The sequence below is a fragment of the Anser brachyrhynchus genome, assembly GCF_964034855.1.
Source record: "Anser brachyrhynchus genome assembly, chromosome: 13".
Lineage (NCBI taxonomy): Eukaryota > Metazoa > Chordata > Aves > Anseriformes > Anatidae > Anser > Anser brachyrhynchus.
In genome coordinates, this window is record NC_137708.1 from 5,558,378 (window position 1) to 5,577,966 (window position 19,589).

The window sequence follows — 19,589 nt, forward strand, 5'->3', positions numbered from 1 at the left end:
ACAAAGACAACTTTTCTCAGCCCTCGTTCCTGGGCCAGAATGTGGTTATTCTGTCCTCTACCAGAATTTTGGTGTTTCTGTCCTCCACCGGGCTTTTGGGACCTTGACAAAAGTAACACTGCAATCTATTATATGCTGTTCCTTGGACAAGATGCTATAGATTCAGGTTCATTGCTACAGTTTGCACGAAACATTTTGAAAACAGATGGGGATAACCAATGCTTTCTGAAAAACATATCCTCTGTTACAGAACATGACTGCAATATACCTTCTGTCAACAGAAATAGGATGTCATGCTGAAATCTGTTTTACCAGCCACTGCTGGTCATATCATAGCTGTCACTCATATGACAATCCCCTATCACTGCTGCCTTACCTTTACCAACCAAGTCCCTCAAGAGTTATTGTATGACTTTAAGCAAACTTCATTATAGCCTATAGAGTAAGCAGAGTCCTTATTCTCTTCTTTGAACTATGTGACATCTTATTTTGAGCTGAAGCCAGTAGTCAGTACATTAGCTGCTTAACTTAAGGTCACTGAGTAAGCAGCTTAATTTGTTTTCAGTAAAACTTCACACAGCTTGGCACTCGGCCTAGTAATTTTAGGTAAATATTATTTTTTAAAATGATAAAATACTAATAACTCAAGATTTTTCAAAAAGTATTGAAATAGCTGTGGCAAAACCAAAACAATATATAGTGATCAAATGTTCTGTTGAATAGTTAATGTACTTTGAGGTTTCCTTTCTTCACCACAGGGAACATCAGACTGACCTAAGTTAGAAAACTCTTTCCATAACCCCCAAATTCGGATTCTTTTGAATTAATACATTGTAGAATTATACTCTCAGTTCACCTATTTATGCTGAAAACAGAAGCACAAGTAAATCGTCTGTATATGGCTTTGAAGTCACTTCAATACATCTATTTCTACATGAAGGTCTTAAAAAATCATTCTTTCTAAAAAAAGAACACTGTAGTCATTTTCCTGATGACATACAAAATGTCTCCTCATTTTAAATTATTTCTGCTTACTTTTTCACAGGAGGAGAAAGATATTCCCAAACATAATGCATGAAAGAAAGAGACGAGAAAATCCACATCACAGACAAAAATCTATATGATTTTGCTGGGAATAACGGACCCAATCCACTAAATAGTTTTTGAGAAGCAGCCAGAGATCAAGAAACTGCCTTCTTTTCAACACACACACAAATGAAAACAATATTTTCACAACTGGGAAGTATGCACTTTGTAATTTGTTCTTCACTTCTTTCCATACATTTCTGTGCTTCCTCTCTAGAGACAAGTCTAAAGCTGAGAGTCGGTATAAAACAACGCATGAAACATCATGACACTGAATCAACTCCTCACTAACATCAATAAAATGAACACTTTTTCAGACCAATAAAAGTGATATTTGTGCAGGATGCTCAGTACCTAATTATGCAGTTAATTGGATTCAAGGGAGTGCCACAATGTATAGGCAGTATCTGTCAATAATAACTTTTGCTAAAAGTAGGGAGATATTTCAGAAGTAAAAATACAGGCTAGATATTCCAGGAACATTAATTTTTCTACTGAGAATACAAAAATATTTGTTCCTTTACACCTCTGTAGCAGATGTCATTTCATTTTTGCAAGTGTCTATCTGATTAAATTTTTTTGCCAATAATGGATTTCTCTCAGGCACAGATTAAAATCAGCTTCTATAGCTAATTCCACAAGATAAAAATTTCCTCTGCATTTACCAAAATGTCCTCTGTGGTCCTCTGTGGTTTCTGATTCAAATAGGCAGATGGAAACAAATAGAACATCAAGAAATGAAAGTTAGAAGACACTAATTCTGAATATCTTCTGAGAGCTGGTTCATTTAGAGACCTCACTACCTGTGGATAATTTATGTGTGCTCATTCCAGCTATTGCTGATTTAAAATATTAAGACAGCTCACTAACCCCAGTAAAGAGACCCATAGGTTTGAAAGACAGGATAAGGCAAAAAGAACAAGCTTGCTGAGCACACCAGATGAAAAATTTATAATTTTAATATCTTCGTATTTCCATATTCTATTATATGCTCATCAGAAGCTGAAGCATGGAATAGAAGTTACTTTATTTCTTTTCTGCCTGCAGGTATACACCAAGGCGTCAAGCTGATGGGTTGGTTCATATAACACCAGCTACTCTTATCACCCAGATAATTTATTTATACTGAAAATTGTGTTTTCCCAGGACGATGTTGATGCAGTATGACTGCCTTTTCAGTTTCTAAAGATGTATAATAGTAATATGGATAGATATATTGATAAAACTGCATTCCCTATATGCGATCAAATATGGTATACAATAAGATTTTTCAGTTACAAAGCTTAGGAAACTGATTGTACACCATTTCATTTTCAGCCCAGTACAATATTTTCCCAATTTTTAATGTCTGAATGGTTGTGCATATTTAGTCTTTTCACTTCCACGTTAACAAACCTATACACAAATACCTGGAAGTCCTTCACAATGTATGAATGCTGTTTATTTGGTTTTGTTCCTGAAGAATTGAAGCCAAGGCTGTATTTGGAATTTGAATTTACAGAAATGCATAGACATGTCAATCACATACATTAATCATAATGCATAAGCATAATGCATAGCAGATAAAATGTGCCTCTGGCATAATAAGTTGCACAATATATGTTTGAGCTCATTTCTAATGTTACAGCAGTACACTAGGCCGTGTGATAGCAGAAATGAGGCACAATCTACAGACATGTCCTACTGCAAGGCACTTTTGCACAGGAGACTTTGCTTGCATGTCCATGATCATTATCAGGTTCAGGTTAACGCCTTGTGCGATTGCTGACAGAATTAGGGCCCTGCAAAACAAGTAAAAAGCACTGAAGACACATTAACATCATCCAAAGAAAGTATTGAGACTCTTACTTGACTTTTTAAGTCACTTAGAGACTTGAACAGAGATCATTCAGTTACAGGTTGCTAGAAGTGAAAGACACTAATATTTCTTCTGAGAAGCATTCATTGATAAAAGTCAAATTATACAAATCAGGTTAATGAACCTGAAAGTAAAGGAAAACAAGCAAAAAAAGGTTGTACACATTTGAGTGTATACTTACAGTTAGCATAACCTTTCTTACAGGAAATGAGCTTCAAATTCTCTGATTCTATGACATTCTGAAAATGTGTGAATATATATATGTACATATATCTTTAAAAGAGACTTCTCTAAGCCTTTAGGATTGGTAGCCACTGAGGTAGAAAACATCCTCACCTCTACTTAGATTAAGTCCTATGCATTACAGCACAGACTAAGTCCTATGCATTACAGCACAGACCAGAAGTTGAGTGAAACACTTGGAGCTTTGGTTTGTGACCAAATGATTTGGCAAAACTAAATTCAGTGATAATGAAACTTCACAGATTTACACATCCTGAAAACTGTGGAAGCAAATTCAATATTGTACTGCTGGAGATCATTACAGCACTGAAATATTTTCATAAAAAGATAAAAAATATGAAGAAGACAAACTACTCACAGAACTGAATAGCTGTAGCAAATGACAACTATAAAGAAACTTTGCCAACTCTCCTAAAATGATATACTTATTTGATATACTTATTTGTACTGGTGATTTCAGTAATTAAATTTCCAAAGACTTAATTTTCAAAAGACATTTCAAATATTTACCCTAGTATGTAAGAAACAGTAACTTAACTGAGAACAGTACTAGTTAGCTCTACGGTAATTACCAGTATAATTTAGAAGTGCTTAAACACAGGTCATGGTATCCTTACCAGAGATTATTCCCAAAAGATGAAGGGTGCAGTCTTTTAGGCAGTGAGGAATTTAGCACTGAAACATAGTAATAAAGGAGTTTGAAATGAATATGCCAGGAGGGGCAACAAAGTATCCCCAAGACTTACTATACTGTTGAGAACGTAGGAAAGTTATGAAGAACAGCTACTTGCAGAACAGTGTGATAAAATAAAGAATAACATTTTAACGTTCTTAAAGATTATTTATTCCTAAAATCTGAGTTTAGCTATATGAGATAATCCACATTTACAGCAACCAACTAACCTGAATAACATTTGCTCTGTTTGAATTTCAAAAAGAGCCTATGACAGTTTCAGAGTCTCCCTCTACAGAAAACTGTAAAATCCATCTGTTCTGATGAGCAGAAATAAATAAATAAAAACCTAACCTTTTTCACATTCCAAGCATGTCTGTTAACTTTCTCTATTAACACTCCTTGGATAGAAATAGCATATAGAGTGTGCAAGAGCTAATATTGGAAAAGCTAAACAAAAGCTGTAATCAGATTTTAAAGCAGACAATATAAAGCATTGTAATTAACTGGGTTGGAATAAAGTGGTCTTTATTAGTGCAAATGAGCTCATCTGCTATAGGAATGAATATTTCACAATCTAATGCAGGATGTATTGACATCAGCCAAACATTTACATTTCTTCCATGGACAGATTGTTATTGACCTTGTGATGTGACATATCTACTGTCACTAAGCTACAAAATGGGAATCTCATCCTGCTTCTCCTCTTTTATATACAGAAAGCAACTAATTTGTCAGCATGCCAGCTTTAACTAGCTGAGATGAAGGTAAGCTAATTTAATAGGAACTGTTCAATAGCTTCGACCCACCTGACACTGTCAGTTAAGGCAGCTCCACATTGCAGTGTCTTTCATTATTTCCAGCTCTTTCTTCAGACTACTTGAACAGCAAGTCAAATAATATGCTTAGGAGTCAATAGGCCTGACTTTTTCTCAAGGACATTCTTTTGATGCCAGGAACTGTCAAGTGGGAAAATACGTAGTGTGAAGGTGAGAGGACACTAATTAAATATACATAGCTCTGGCCAAAGAAGAATGAGGCACAGCTTGCTATCTGAAAACTCAGTTGCCTGCTTGACTGAGGTCACAGCTGTTGACTTGTACAAGTTCTTAAGTTGCCGTCTCAGTATGAGATGCTTAAACACTCTTAAACACTAGACAAAGGCTATCTTCAAGGATTCTGTGTACAGTTATATCTGCTTTTGTAGCTTACAGACAGACATAATAGATTCCTTACTCCAATTCAGCTATAATGAATATATATCTTTTATCTATTAAACTTTGAGGTATTATGGTATTTCCTGAAGCTACCTAGTGATATTATTAATGATGTCGATGCAGAAACTGACTGTATTTTTAGGCCTATTTTAAAGTGTGATTCTAACTACAACACCCCTCCAGATTAAATTAGCTACAGTGAAGAGCAATGAACAACAAGTGATGTGTTTACATACATGCATTTGGATTATTTCACAGAAGTGAGTGTGCTCATTCCCATCTGTGTCAAAAACTTTCAGGCCATGGAGATAATATAAAAATATCAGATGACCTAATGCTTTCATCCCTTCCCTCTGTTTTCTCCCCATCCCTGGTTGCTTTCATTTAATATATCTTATCTAAAATCCAACTCTCTACTATCCAGAGATGAAAGTTTATTTACATTATAAAGTATCGGTACAACTTTTCCTATGAGCGCTGTTGGACATAGCTGTACAGTGCAAGTGTTTTCCAGAGCTCCCTGACCGGTGCCTTCCATCTTGCCAAATACCACCACCCTAACCTGCAGAGTCTTACATGCTATGTGCAACATGATTTGTGTTTGGCTTTTCACAGGCATCTGGGTAGCAATGGCCTGTACCTGTAAATGCATTTGGATTTTTGTTCACATATTTATGCAGGAAGAGGAGACTTTATAAGGCAGTTTACATGTTATGATGACTATCCCTCCCTCCAGACTCAAGGGTAATCAAAACCCACATTATCTGCAAATGGACAGATGAGGAAGTGCTCAAAACTGGGCTTATATGAGTGAAAAATTATGCAAATTACCACATTTAATAGTTGCATAATTTCACACTAACAACTAAGCATTTCAAACTCCAGCATTTATTATTCCTACTACATAAATATAATGGTGTATCACATTCACTCTTTATTGTTTCCAGCCTCTTGCAATTTTACCCATCAAAGGAGAGAATGTTTTCCTGGAAACTGAATTCATCCTTCCCATTTTCCCTACTGACAATACAAATGACATTGCTTGTGTAGCTTATAAGAATGAACTTTCCTCATCAGCCACCACAAAGAACAACAGGGGAAAAAAAATGTCTTGCCTTCCTCAGAGACTAGACTGACCTTCCTCTTTAGTTCATCAGACTGTTTTCAGGTCTGAAAGCTGAGATTAAATATTGTCTGATAAATTACTAATACACCATGTAACAAAGTCTCTCAGACTATTTTAGAATAATCATAGGTCTCAGTTCGTAAGCTTTTCAAGTTAACATCATTTTTTTCTTTTTTTTTTTTGTACAGAAATAACTATTTCTATCCAAACACATTTACACGTAGGTTAAGAGTGATATAGTTCATACTCCTTAAGAAAAACACGTAATATGCTATTGCTGAAGGCAAAGTCTCCAGCAAATTAACAAATGCTTCAATAGATCCCATTTTTCACTTCAATTTTCCTTAGGTTGCATTTTTCATGCATACTTTATTAACAGTGTCTGTATATATGCATTAGTCCCTACAGTTCAAGATTTAGCTCTCCATGGATAAATAATTCCACAGAGTAGAGGGATACCCAGGAGCTACCTCAGTTACCTTACTTGATTTCAATCCATTCACATGATGCTGTTACAGTTTAACAAACATACTGAAATAGCAGATACTTCATGCATAATTGCAATTACATATTTTTTGATGTCTTGGGTGTCAAATATACAGTCCACAAAACCTGGCTGAAGCAGCTGGCAAAACTAAGCTCTATGTGTTTCATCTGCCCCTTCAGAAGAGACTTCCTCACAAATCCTCTCATTTACTGTGAATTTCCAACAATGCAGTGCTGCTTGTTTTAGAGGAATACCTTACATTTATAAAAATGTAACTCATAGCAAATGTTGTCCTTTTGGGCTTAATCCCATGTAAGCATCTGCTGTATTTGTTAATTTCAGATCTGTTATGGATCTGAAACATTATGCTCCATATTCAGATATCATGTTACAATCACACTCCCCTCCTAAAGTACAGTAAGAAAAAGTATGTTTTAATCTTTTTCAACGATAGATAGGATTTCTGGAGATATGTTTTCAGAAGTATTGTAAGAGAGAGAGGAACACAACAGTCAAGAAAACTGCAAGTGACAGTAGATTATGATAGGGCAAACTGGATGAAGGTAAAATATTCAGGAAAAATAATTTTGACTTAACATTCACCCTGAAACAATCACTATATATTGATGGTAGATGAGAAACATGAGATACAAAGATTTCTACAAAATAATACATCAACTCTCTACCCAATGTCTGTTCCATAATTAGTGCACCTTAGGCACCGATCCACTTAAAAAAAAAAAAAAAAAGTTATTTTCCTCCCCTCATTTCTTCAGGGCAGCAAGTATGTTTGTAAACTGTTATGTAAATGTATAGCACTATAAACATATATTTTTTTAAACAATGAAATAATTCAATTTCTGTGCACAAAATCCCAATATTAAGAATAACACTTCTCTATCTAAAGACTTTGTAGAAGCATATATCCCAGTATGGCATAATAAAGCAAGCCCCACAACAGCCATTCTGTGTCACACAATCTTGCAGTTTCATGAGCATATTGAGGATGTTTTCAAAACTGGCCTTAAATGCATCTGCTCCTGAAACAGTCGCCAGTGAGACACACTTGGTTGCTGCAGCTGATTTGTGATGACTGGCTCAGTCTGTCAGCAGAGGACCTATCCTCCTATTCTGCCATGTCAAATAATGTCCTTCATATTTTGGAGATGAAACAAATTGCCATTCCCTAGTAACATGAGAACATTTATTTCTTTTGTCACATTTGAATGTATAAGGAAATATTGAGCATCTTTTTTTATTATTATTTTTTGTTTTTGTTTTCTTTTTTTTTTTAGATAAATAGAATTTACTGCATAGCAGCAACTGAATCAGAGAGAATCTGGGTAGCAGAAAATGATTCACTGGCTCCAGTGAAGTGTTAGAAGCAAGTAGTCTTTATTGTGCTACTCAGAAAAAGATTTTTATACAAGCTCGGTGCCTGTAATGCTGTACTCCTTCAGGTCTCAGAAGGAGCACAACCATAGCATGGGCAGAAAAATATGCAAAAGGGTCTCTGCTGCTCTAACACGGTATCCTGCTGCTGCTCTAGAGCATCTTAGTGAAGGTATCTGCCTTGTAAAATATTGATCAGTGACAGATAATGCTCTATTATCTTCTATTAAGACTGAAATTTTAGAATGGACAGTGTTTATGCATAATTTCTTTTTTTTTTTTGTGGGGGGTTACTTTAGGAGTTGGTCAGATACAAAAAATTTAGCAGCATGACAGAATATTGAAAGACTCATAAGTCTAACAAGAGCACAGGCCAAGTTTCTGGTGAACCTGTTCCATTTTGGCTCAAAGTTGAATCCAGAGACATTTCTGTCATCTATGCTTCTTTCCTAAAATTTCAGACCTTTTGGTTCAGTGCCATTTTAGAATACACACCTAATCAAATTTGTTTCGTTTGGGGAGGGTGTTGCTTCATGGGTTGCTTTTTTCCACCCCAGATTATGGAAAATATTATACTATACCATGGCATAAACTGTCCTATAAATTCTTTAAATTGGATGCTTGCTTGCACACTAGTGGTGAATCTTTACATTTTTTAATGTTAGAGTGGTGAAAAACTTCATGTACACCAGTTCTTAGGAATGTTGTTATGTATTATCCTTGTTTAAAGCCAGAAACCTCAGCAGACAGCTTCTGGTAGATAGTTTTAAATAGGCAGGAGGTCATTACATCACTATCAATTCTCACTAGAAAAAAAAAAACAACAAACTCTACTCTTTTCATATTGATTATATTTACACATGGCATTATAAACATTGGCATTTGATGTGTTCCAAACTGACATTTGCATGGAACTGAGTGCAAGCAGGTTCCCACTTCATCAGTGAAAACTAACTGCCAACAGCTGATAAAGATTTAGATTATGGTATGATCCTCAGCAAGAGTACCAGTGTTATCCATCTGCCTGAAAACATTGACTGAAGATATTTTAATGGCACTTTCACTCCACTTTTTTCTTTTAAAAATCTACTGAGAGTATTTCATAAGGTCATTTGATTGATCTATGGGATTTAGAGATATTAATTTTTCTACCATATTGGTCAAATCACAAAACAGAGATGCTAATAATTTAGAAATGACATCTATGATTACTTCTCCAATGCTACTCTTGTTCAGACCATTTGTTTTGTAACACTTTTTAGATTATAATGTAAACCTTTAAGTTAATCAATAAAACTAAAAAGAACTATAAAATTTCATGTTACATGTATTGATTTAAGAAAAGGGATGACAGAGGTATATAAGATAACAAATGACACAAATCAAAATGCACCATCTCATTGTAAGTGAACTAAGAGAGGGTTAATGAAAACTGGGAAGTAATTATTAAAATAGACTTTCCTTTTTTTTTTTTTGCTTTTTTTTTTAATATAATAAATAATTAACACATGGAACTCATTGCTTCCAGGCATCATTTAATGAAGAAGTTTATGAGGTTGGGGGTTTTTAAGCTTTGTGTGGGTAATAAGAAATTTGACATATATTCCAGAAAGCATCTCCTGCTCCAAGCTAAAGACCAGGGATATCATTTAAAAGCCAAGACTCAAAAAACAGCACACGCTTCAGGTTTATAATCTACTATACCATCAATATAATACCATGCACTCCATCATTAGAAGTCACAAACAGATTCACTTATGGAATTTATCACTGTATTAAAAACACTTAAACATTAGGTACAGAACAAATGACAAGCTATGACTCACTCCAGAAAGCAAATTATTATAGGTTTTATGTGTCAAGACCTAGAAACACCATTGAGAAAACTTGACTTTTCAGACTGATATGGCTGAAATATGGCACCTTTGAAAGCATTAAGAGGAGCTTAGGTGGATGACATCCCTCTATGACAATGATTTGTCTGCCTCTATTTGGACTTTAAGGAAAAAATTAGGAGCAGGGCAAGTTTAGAGTGATACTTCCATGGAAATGCTCCCATCATTCCTAAAACCCAAACTTAAGTGCATTCAACATACACTTTCAGTCTTGTAAATTCCAACCTGAATTAGAAATACCTAAAGAACACTTTTTCGCTGCAATTAGTAGACTTTTTTTTTTTTTAAGGACAATAAAAATGTGTAGATTACTGGATGGGAACCTACAGTGAGACTCAGTGGTCAGGTAATTTCATAATTTTTACCTAATTATCTATCTAGAAATTATAACACTAATATTCAGATATATAATGGCATCTTATAAAGATACTTCATCTTTATGAACTGGACTCAAGATAAAAAGCATTTATTTCAGGTTCTTTAAACTACCATTTCAAAAATTGTCTATCAATATAAAATTAATATTATATATTATTAATATAAAATATAATAGTGTAACATGTATTAGATGTATATACTATAAGTAATATTCTAATATCCAATCAGATTATGTTTATATATTAAATTTTTTTATATTAAACAATTAAACATTAGTAGAAATATCTGTCCTATTTCCTTAACACTGGGAACAACTAGCAAAAAATTTCAATTCTGAGATTAGAAGAATTTAGGGTAAACCTAGATATTTTTCTAATTGCACATGAATCAGACATTAAGGCTTGGCAAAACTGACCCTTGAACAATTTAATCACAGAAAATGTAAACTCTATGTGAAAATGAATTGTTTTCAGAAAGAAAAAAAAAGTTTGATTCTCAACAAAAAGGAAATACTTTTCTCTGCTAATTTTCCTGAAGCAATTACACATTTCATAGAATTAAGCTGGACAGAAAACAGAAGAATTTCAAGAAACTGGAACAAACAACACAAATCCACATGCGACTACGAACACAGAAATACTCTGAAGTGAGATATTCCATTTCTTTGGAGAGTACCCTAATCATCAGCGACAGACAGAGCTTTTTTCCTCTCTTTGAAGATGTAAATTTGCAAAATGAAACACCTTCAACATGAAAAGATTATCCCTTTTCAAAGCTTAACCAGTTAGATTAATATTTGAAATTTGAACTTCCTTTTCCCCCATCCTAATTTGGTGCTCTTACCATCTGGATATCAGGAGGAAGCAGCATGGATTTGGTTGCACATCTAGCTCATTTTTTCCTTCTCTTTTATTGTAAATAATTAAAAATAAAAGATGTAAAATATCCAAGTTCATCTTGGGTAAAGAAATTCGTGATATAAAATGAGACTAGAGGAAAAAGTCCATTTTATATGGAACAAAAAGTACAGTTAAAATAGATTTGATTTGATTTATTTTACTTCCAGTTTGATTCCCAAATCAAAAACACAATTTGCATAGCACCAGGATATAGTCTGTCTTACAAAATAAGAGGCTGTAAATATGTATATATTTACATATATATGTAGCACCAACCAACAGCTATAATAAAAAGAAACAGAAATTGGACTGAAACTCATAGCTATTGATCTTCCCTTAAAGAAACCCAGACAGATCTTTAGGACTATAGGAATTTCTCTGGTTTTCACGAACAGAGAGAGTAGAGAGCTAAGAAGATGGTAAAAAGAGAAGGATTTTGTGATATGCATATGGTAAGAATCTAATTTCCATATGACTTTTTAACTGCACTGGGTTATTACACTCTCCCAAGCAGAAGCTTTTACTTCATGTCTGGATTGAACACAACAGCTAGTTCTCTGTAAGTAGCCTACTTTGTATACTGGAAGGGTGAAATGGGGTTTTGCAAAAACATTTTTTTACCTTTTTTGGTTAGAAGTTTTGTGCTGTAATTTCATTGCAAGTGGCTGCTATAATTAGAGGTTAAATTTGGCACCTACACTCTACTTATCTAATATTTTGCTAATTCATTTAAGCTATAACGTAAGAGGATAAAAAATGTGTTTTAGGCTTCCGTCATGTAATTATTACCTTTTATAAAAAACAAAAATGTTTACCCAATTAGTAAATAATGAAAACTAATTTCCTTTCAGTAGCTGGCAAGAGCTACAATAAAAAATTGTGCAATTTCTGTCTTACTTTTTTTTTTTAATTTACCTGCTCTACATGAGCAATTTTTTTCCCCTTCACTAAGTTTTGCAAGGACTTTTACACAAATAAACATCAAAATTCTATAATTACAAATTAGAATCACTGATTACATGTATTTACAGTAATTACATAATTAGAGACAATTACATTAATTATACAAACAATAGACTGTATTGAGTAGCAATGAAAAACAAGAACATTCTCATGTATAAAAACAACAATTTGAGCTAGAAAAAAAAGGATTTATCATTAGCATTGAAATGCAAGACTAAAGCACAGAGCAACACCGCTGTATTCTGCAACACAGAGCAACACCCTGTTCATTCAAGAACTAAAAACTCTTTAAATAGCTTCTTACAAACATGATGCAGTATTTTGGGATACATATATCCCAAATAACATATGCATAACTAAAGAATACAAAATAGATGTGTAATACATCTTTTCACAAGCATTTCACTCCCATTTTCAAGAGCCCAATCTTGTGGCTGCACAAGCAGCTGAAGCTCATCATACCATGGGCAACCAATGTAAGGTGTGACCTAGCATGTGATAGTGCTTTCCTGTCTGAATGCTCCCACACTTGCTCTTGTGCTGGGGAGCTCACATATACAGGGTGCCACCTATTTTTATTTGTCATTGTTTGTTAGTTTTCTGTCAAACGGATTCAGCTCATTGTGTCCCAGAACAGGCAGAGTCAAACCTGCATCAGTCTCCTCCACACTGGTCACTGGGAGAAGTCCCTGAAGCAAGTGGTTCCCAGAATCACACCTGTGTTTTTGCTCAGAGAGAATTAGTTCAAACCAAAAGAGACAACATCAGTAAATTAATAGGTATGCAACACTGATCAGGGGACCAGGAAATAGGACAAAGCAGGGAGACAAATGAATTGAGAGCCTAGTTGTTCCTACTATATTTATCAGAGTTGTAGTGACTATTTCTCTCTTCATTACAGCTTTAATGTACAGAAACTTTGGCTAAGTTAAACTGCATATCTGCTTTTAGTTGAAAAATGAATTACCAAGACTGTTTGTTAGGTGAAGAAATACAGGAAATAGTGTGCTCTAGAGTGCTGAGGGTGAGGCAACCTTGGGTGAGACAATATAGGCAGCTGTTTTGTGAGTTTCAGTAAATCTGTGACATATATAGGGTGTGTCAGACAGGTGGAAAAGAATTCAGGCCAAAAATTCCCATATTAGATGGGCTAGACTCCTCTCACATCGTTAGACTCCTCTCACATCAAGAGCAGAAGCAGTTTTGTCAGTGTGATGCTAGGCTCAAGCTCTTACTTTGGGAAGCTAATACTGTTCTAAAGCTTCTGAGTTGCAGGACGTGTAGCTATGTTCAGTTCTCAGCTAGTCTAAGAACCAATGTTCTGGCATTCTTCTTTTACAAAGAGGCGTGCCAGGGGTACCGATGAAGAAATCACAAATTCTGAAGCTCAGATAGGCCAAGGAAGCAGAAAAGTACGTGCATCATGTGTAGTGGGCTCTCCAGAGCAAACTGGTTAGCAGTCCACTAAAAAGCTGAAAAGCAACATAGACAGGAGCAGTCAGTCACATACATAACAGCCCTTCCTCACTTAATTTAAGTTTTGATACAAAGTAAGCTCTCTAAATATTATTTGCTTATACTTGAAACATCTGATACCTAAGTCAAATTGTTGCTTAATATACATTCAGCACTGTTCTTGAACATAGACCCAAGGAAACATTATCAGTACGTCACCAAGTGACTCTAATGTCCACCTATAGTCACCTGTTTTTAAGTTTACTGCCATATGACAAAACCCTGGGGAAAAATAAATAAATAAATAAATATATAATGATCCTATGTTATAATACAAAAAAATATAATAAATTAGCAGGACAGCAGGACCACAGTTTGTTTCAGCTAATAGAATGTCTTTGTAACAATGATTTAAAACACAGTGAAGGTCTGTTAGTTCAATAAAAGGCCAAAGCTTCTGAGACCCACTAGCATACATCTTGCTCATTGCCTGCTCTAACCTTTATTCCTCAAATCCACAAAGAGTTGCAGGTAGAGCAATTACTGTTTAGAAATTCAGCTAGGGCAGTCTGACTTAAACTCTAATTATGTTGTTCTTATGCTACCTTTGTATTTCGAGAATGACAACACTGGTGAAGGTTTAATGAGCTGTGAATGACTATACAAAATGTATGGGATCACAAAACCTGCTTCTGGTAATTTACATGAACAGTTACATTTAAGTGCCAAGGTCTATGTCATGATCCATTGTTAATATACTCTCTATGTTCCTTCTTAAGATTGGTTGGAATACAATTATTTTCAAGTGACCAAGCTAAACCTCCCTGTTCTGGTTTTTCTCTATCTGAATCACTCATTGATACACATGGAGAAGCCTGGCTATGAATATTAACTCCCTATAGGTTTTAACATTTAAAATATTTCCTACTTTCCTACTTTCCACCTAACATGAGTGGTTGTGTTTCTTTTTTGTTTGTTTTGTTTTTAAAGAGAACATTCTAGATTTCTGTTTAACACAGTCACGCTCTGCCTGTGCATTTACAGACTGACAGTACTCCCTGCCAGAATATCTGCAGGCACATAGCACTGCTCACAAGCCTGACAGAAGCCCTTGAAGAATAAACCAATATATTGCCTTCCCTTGTGTGTTTTTTCCAACCACCCAGAATGCCATAGCTTTTATTCTTCATGTTTGCACGTTGTAACAGAGAATAAGCTATTTCCTGAATGTAGGGGGTTTTGTTTGTTTGTTTTATGAAAACCAATGGTATTCTTTTAAAGTGTCAATATCAGATCTAACACTACTTACCTTAAAGTAATTTCAAAGCCTTGAAAATTACACATCAGAGGGACCTAGATTAACATAGTAATCCTTTAAGACAAGTCAGATAGCATTATCTCATTATTTGTAAGTATTCCCTACAAAGAGCTCTTCATGTTCTTTATATGCATTTTTTACTTCTATGGCCACCTACAATGGCCATTAAAAAAAAAAATCCTATTATTCCTTATTATAAGAAATTTTCCATTTGTATCCCTTTGAGTGTCTCAGATCAGGAAATGAACTGACAACATGTATTCACTAATTATATATACAATCACAAGCTACCATATAACCAGAAGCTACCTCCCACACAAACAAGGAAAACTGTAGGAAACAAAGAAAACAAAAACAGAATTGAAGAATGTTCTTTTTTTTTCCTTCAATTTGAACTATAAAATTTAGTTTCAATGTACCTGAAAATGCACTGTAGCAAAAAGAATTCCATCTTAGTCCTTTACATTTAGATACATGGACTCTATTACTATTAGAAGATCTATTTTTTGCATTCTACAGAATGCTCAAAATTATTTAAATCACTGTAGTAACATATCTAAGGCTGTAATGCAGACATGGAAGACAGTCATGAAGACTGGAAAGAAAAACATGATTATTGCCACATCAAAAGGTGGAAAACAAAGATTCAGTATTTATTTATTTATTTATTACCATTCTGGTTAAAGAACTACTAAAACAAATTACAGAGACATATAATAATTGCCTGGAGATGTCAAGGAAAGAATCTTGCCCTTGTTACAACCATCAGCTTCATAATTCAGCTTTTAACCTGAAATATTCCTACTAGTTCTACAGCACACCTGGTTAACATATGCTTCTGAAAAAACATTATCTAAAAAACAGCAATGACAGAAGTTTCATTTTGCAACAGAGAAAGGAAAGATACATCCAGTAAAGAAGAGAAAGAATTCTCTACAGCGTGGGTTGACTTGGATATGCAGAAGTGCTGTTGGGGATGCTATTCAATTTCTAAAAGATAGCTCCAGTGGGTAAATCATTTCCCTTCTTCCTGCTTCATTTTTGTACTTTAATGTAATTTTGCTCAGTGACCTGGTTGGTCCAAATAACACATACGTGAAAAATTAATTTTCTGTATGTGTTTTAAGTGTAAGAATTATTGTTTGCAAATAATCAATGTCAAGTGGTCAACTGCATTTGTTCACTAGCTGTTACAGAATTCTGTCTATACTGGGATTAACCCCAGCTTTAATTACCCTGTGCAGAGAGTTTGTTTACTTGCCAAAGCCACATATTCTCTAGCATCTTTTGCAAACTGAGCATGCAGATCAGTGAGAAAAGTCCAATTAAAATAATACCACAATGCAGCAGTAACAAGAGTAAGGTGACCTTCCATGGTGTTAAGTAGTTTTGCCAGTGTGGGTATACTTGTTCCCAGAGAAGTATTTCATTATCATCATACTTTGAAAAATGATAACCATCCAGCTGTATATGAAGCCAACTGTAGTGTGCTTTCTTTTCCACCTCTATAGATTTAAACAAGCAAACAAACAAAACCCACAAGTATAGGTTTATTCCCATTTTATGTTTTATATCTATCCATCTTTAAGCATTTCAGCAATTCAGGTAATGAATTCCCTATGCAAAATGTAGGAAAAATCATAAATATCAGACTGAAATTGCTTAACCAGGATAGCCAGTAGAAGACAGTAAGGGAAGGAGTGATTCTCCCTCAGCTACTGTCTTAACATTATCCATACCCTCTCATCTGGATTTGCAGTTCTCATCTGGAGCTAGGAGCCTGGTCATACAAAACCAATCTTCTAAAGCAACTGCCTCTTTATCCCACTATTGTATCATCCTTTGTTTAACAGAAATATTGCTCTTTTTTAACCCAGAAGATATCATTTGAATATTTACTGAACACATGGGATAGTAGATAAATAAGTAGATCGATTAGTCTAAAAAGGTCTTAAATTGCTGTTTCACTTCTCCTGAATAATGACAAGGAATAACAATTTATTTTGAGACACTATTCTGCAACAAACCTTCATTAATTAACAATCTGATGTAACAATAGTTCTGATTCCCTAAAGATCATTGCTATAGTATTTTCTTCACTGAAGCATTATTTATTCATACAGTAATTTTAGTTTATTTTCCTTTTAAATACAATGATTCAAAGACAAAGCATTTTCCAGATAATTTCCAGATTAAAAAAAAAAATAGTCTTAAGGTTAATTACTAACAAAGAGCCACAAAATTGTCTCACATGCCACAGAATTTTCTATTCCAGACATATAAGCAGGAGCAAACTGGCTCTCCTGTATCTCTTGTATCTTAGAATCTGTATCTCCTAATCTAGCATCTGCATTTCTTTCCTCACTCACCCCTAAAAAAATTCTAAACAAAACACTCCAAAATCAAATTCATGCTTCAATAAAGATTTTGAGAATTTTTAATATTCTTGAACTAGTAATGTTTAGGAGATGGACTTTGTGCTTAGTTTCCACATGCATAAAGATATCTCGTGAATAGTCCACTTAATCTGTAGTCAAAAGGAATTACAGCATAATAACTACAGTTTTAAGACCTTTCAGACTTCATCAATAAATCTCTCTTTGATGCTATCTGAAGATGTGGAGAAGCTTGATCAATAATTAATGTTAATCATGTTCAGTCTTAATCAAGAACAGAACTACTACTCTTTTCAAAACCAAGTTCTGCTAGGTCAAAATCAAATTTAAATAAAGCTGTGTGTGCAGAAAAGAGTTGTTAATGCTACCATAATTAGTTTGTTTTAATACTGCGATTGCCAAATGCCTCTGTACCATTTGCAGACTACCCGATTATTACATTCATTGATTATTACATTCATTATTTGCACCTGCTGCAAGAAAAAGTTTGGCTGATCATGTACAGTACACATACATGATATTGTAGAGATGCGGGGATTCTCTTACCATTCCAAGCCTACTGAAAAAAATTGCCCAGAAATAGACAGATATTACCCAGAAGTCTGAACAGTTCTGAAGACAAAAACTGTCAATGGAAGATGCATCAGAGTCGCTCACCTGTGTCCTGTCAAAAGCTACTTTTATATTTATGCTATGACTTTCCCTTAGCCTCCCAGGATCATTAGGTCACATCGCAGAGAATACCAATTTCATTTACTGCAAGTTATTAGGAAAATAAAAGTTTCTTCTTTAACTTGGGGATCAAAAAAGGTAAGTGCTACCCATTACTCCGCCTGATCTCTTGAGGGATGTCAAACTGAGCCTTTCTATTTCCTTCTACACTTGAAAGAGGAGGTCACAGAGTAAAAGTCAAATATTTAACAACCCTTCAAACAATGTATTAAGTGCCAAAAGACCTGAGTCAGGGAAAAGGGGTAAACGTTATGTGAACTGTGCTCTTTTGAGACTGCTCTCTTTCCATTCTAGTTCTGCTAGTAGGTGTCTATTTTCACACATTATAAATTAGGTAAATGTTAACCCATTCACACTGACAGCTGCCTATAATGGTATATTTCACACCTCATGTAAATAAAAGACGATTTTTATTTTTAGACAGTATTTCTCATTCACACTAGCAAATGCCACTGGTCAAAGGACTGTTTCATACTATATTTTTAGCAAGAAGCAAGACAGTGATGAGTTCTTGAATTTTACCTGATTAGAACCAAAGATTTGCTTCTGAAAACTAAAAGCTTTATAATTTTAAAATGATAAAAACAGAAATTCTCCCCTGTAATGAGCCTACCTGGAGTGTTAATGTAGGAATTAATACTGCAACACATACCAATATTCTGAATGTCATCTGTTTGGATAGTTGCCTTGAGCTCACATGCATAAAATTAAACAAGTCTATAAAGATTTGTGATCTCGAGACCTTGTTAATGCAACCATTCCATAGCAGTCATATTTGACTGAAATCCAACAGTAAAAATAAGTCCTGTAAAAAAAAATAATAAATAAAAAAAAGACAAAAGCATAAAATGGAAATTCATGAGCAAGTATGTTGCCATGCACAATAAAGAATACAACTGATTAACTGCCTGGTAGTTTGTTATTGCTGTTTTGGTTTTGGTTATGTTTTGTTGTTTTTATCTTTTAAAGTAAATACAGAGAGAAATTTACTCTGTATTTATTCTTAAGCATTCCTGATTGCTGCCAGATTCGGTCTAAAGTGCAGTCTCACATCATTGTATATTTGATTGACCATTTACTGTAATGCTGAATGACTGATCAATTGCCAGTTAAATTGCTCATTAAGAAAAAAAAAAAGTAAAAAAAAAAGTATAGGTTTAGAGAAACTCAGCTACTCCATTTTTCTCCCAATCATTTCCTTGGTCTATTAACAGACAGCTTTTGTCCTACTGTTCAATAGCACAAAGTTAGATTTGCCTTATTCTGTGTGGTGTAAAGCACTTAGGCAGTTTTAAAGTAAAAGTACTTTTGAGAAGAGCTTCTTTAGCGTGCAAATGACAGTAATAACATACATCTTAAACGCTAAATTTCCATGTTAAAGCATCAATTCAATAATCTGCAATCTGTGAAAAAGCAAAGTTATTTTACCGTGGTTTTATTTGTTACAATGAACTGACTTCAATTCCCAGGA

At 34.5% G+C, this 19,589-nt stretch overlaps 1 protein-coding gene across 1 annotated transcript in view; it reads right to left on the reverse strand.

Moving 5' to 3' along the window:
* Positions 1-602: 602 nt before the first annotated feature.
* LOC308176882 (uncharacterized protein) overlaps positions 603-19,589 on the reverse strand; it is a 436,002-nt gene continuing 417,015 nt past the window's right edge. The window contains exons 21-22 of the mRNA XM_080553232.1: positions 3,805-3,862; positions 603-2,867 (exon numbers count right to left, since the gene is read on the reverse strand). Coding sequence (XP_080409358.1) covers positions 2,708-2,867; positions 3,805-3,862 — 218 coding nt within the window. The 3' untranslated portion in view covers positions 603-2,707. The remainder of the gene's footprint in view (positions 2,868-3,804; positions 3,863-19,589) is intronic.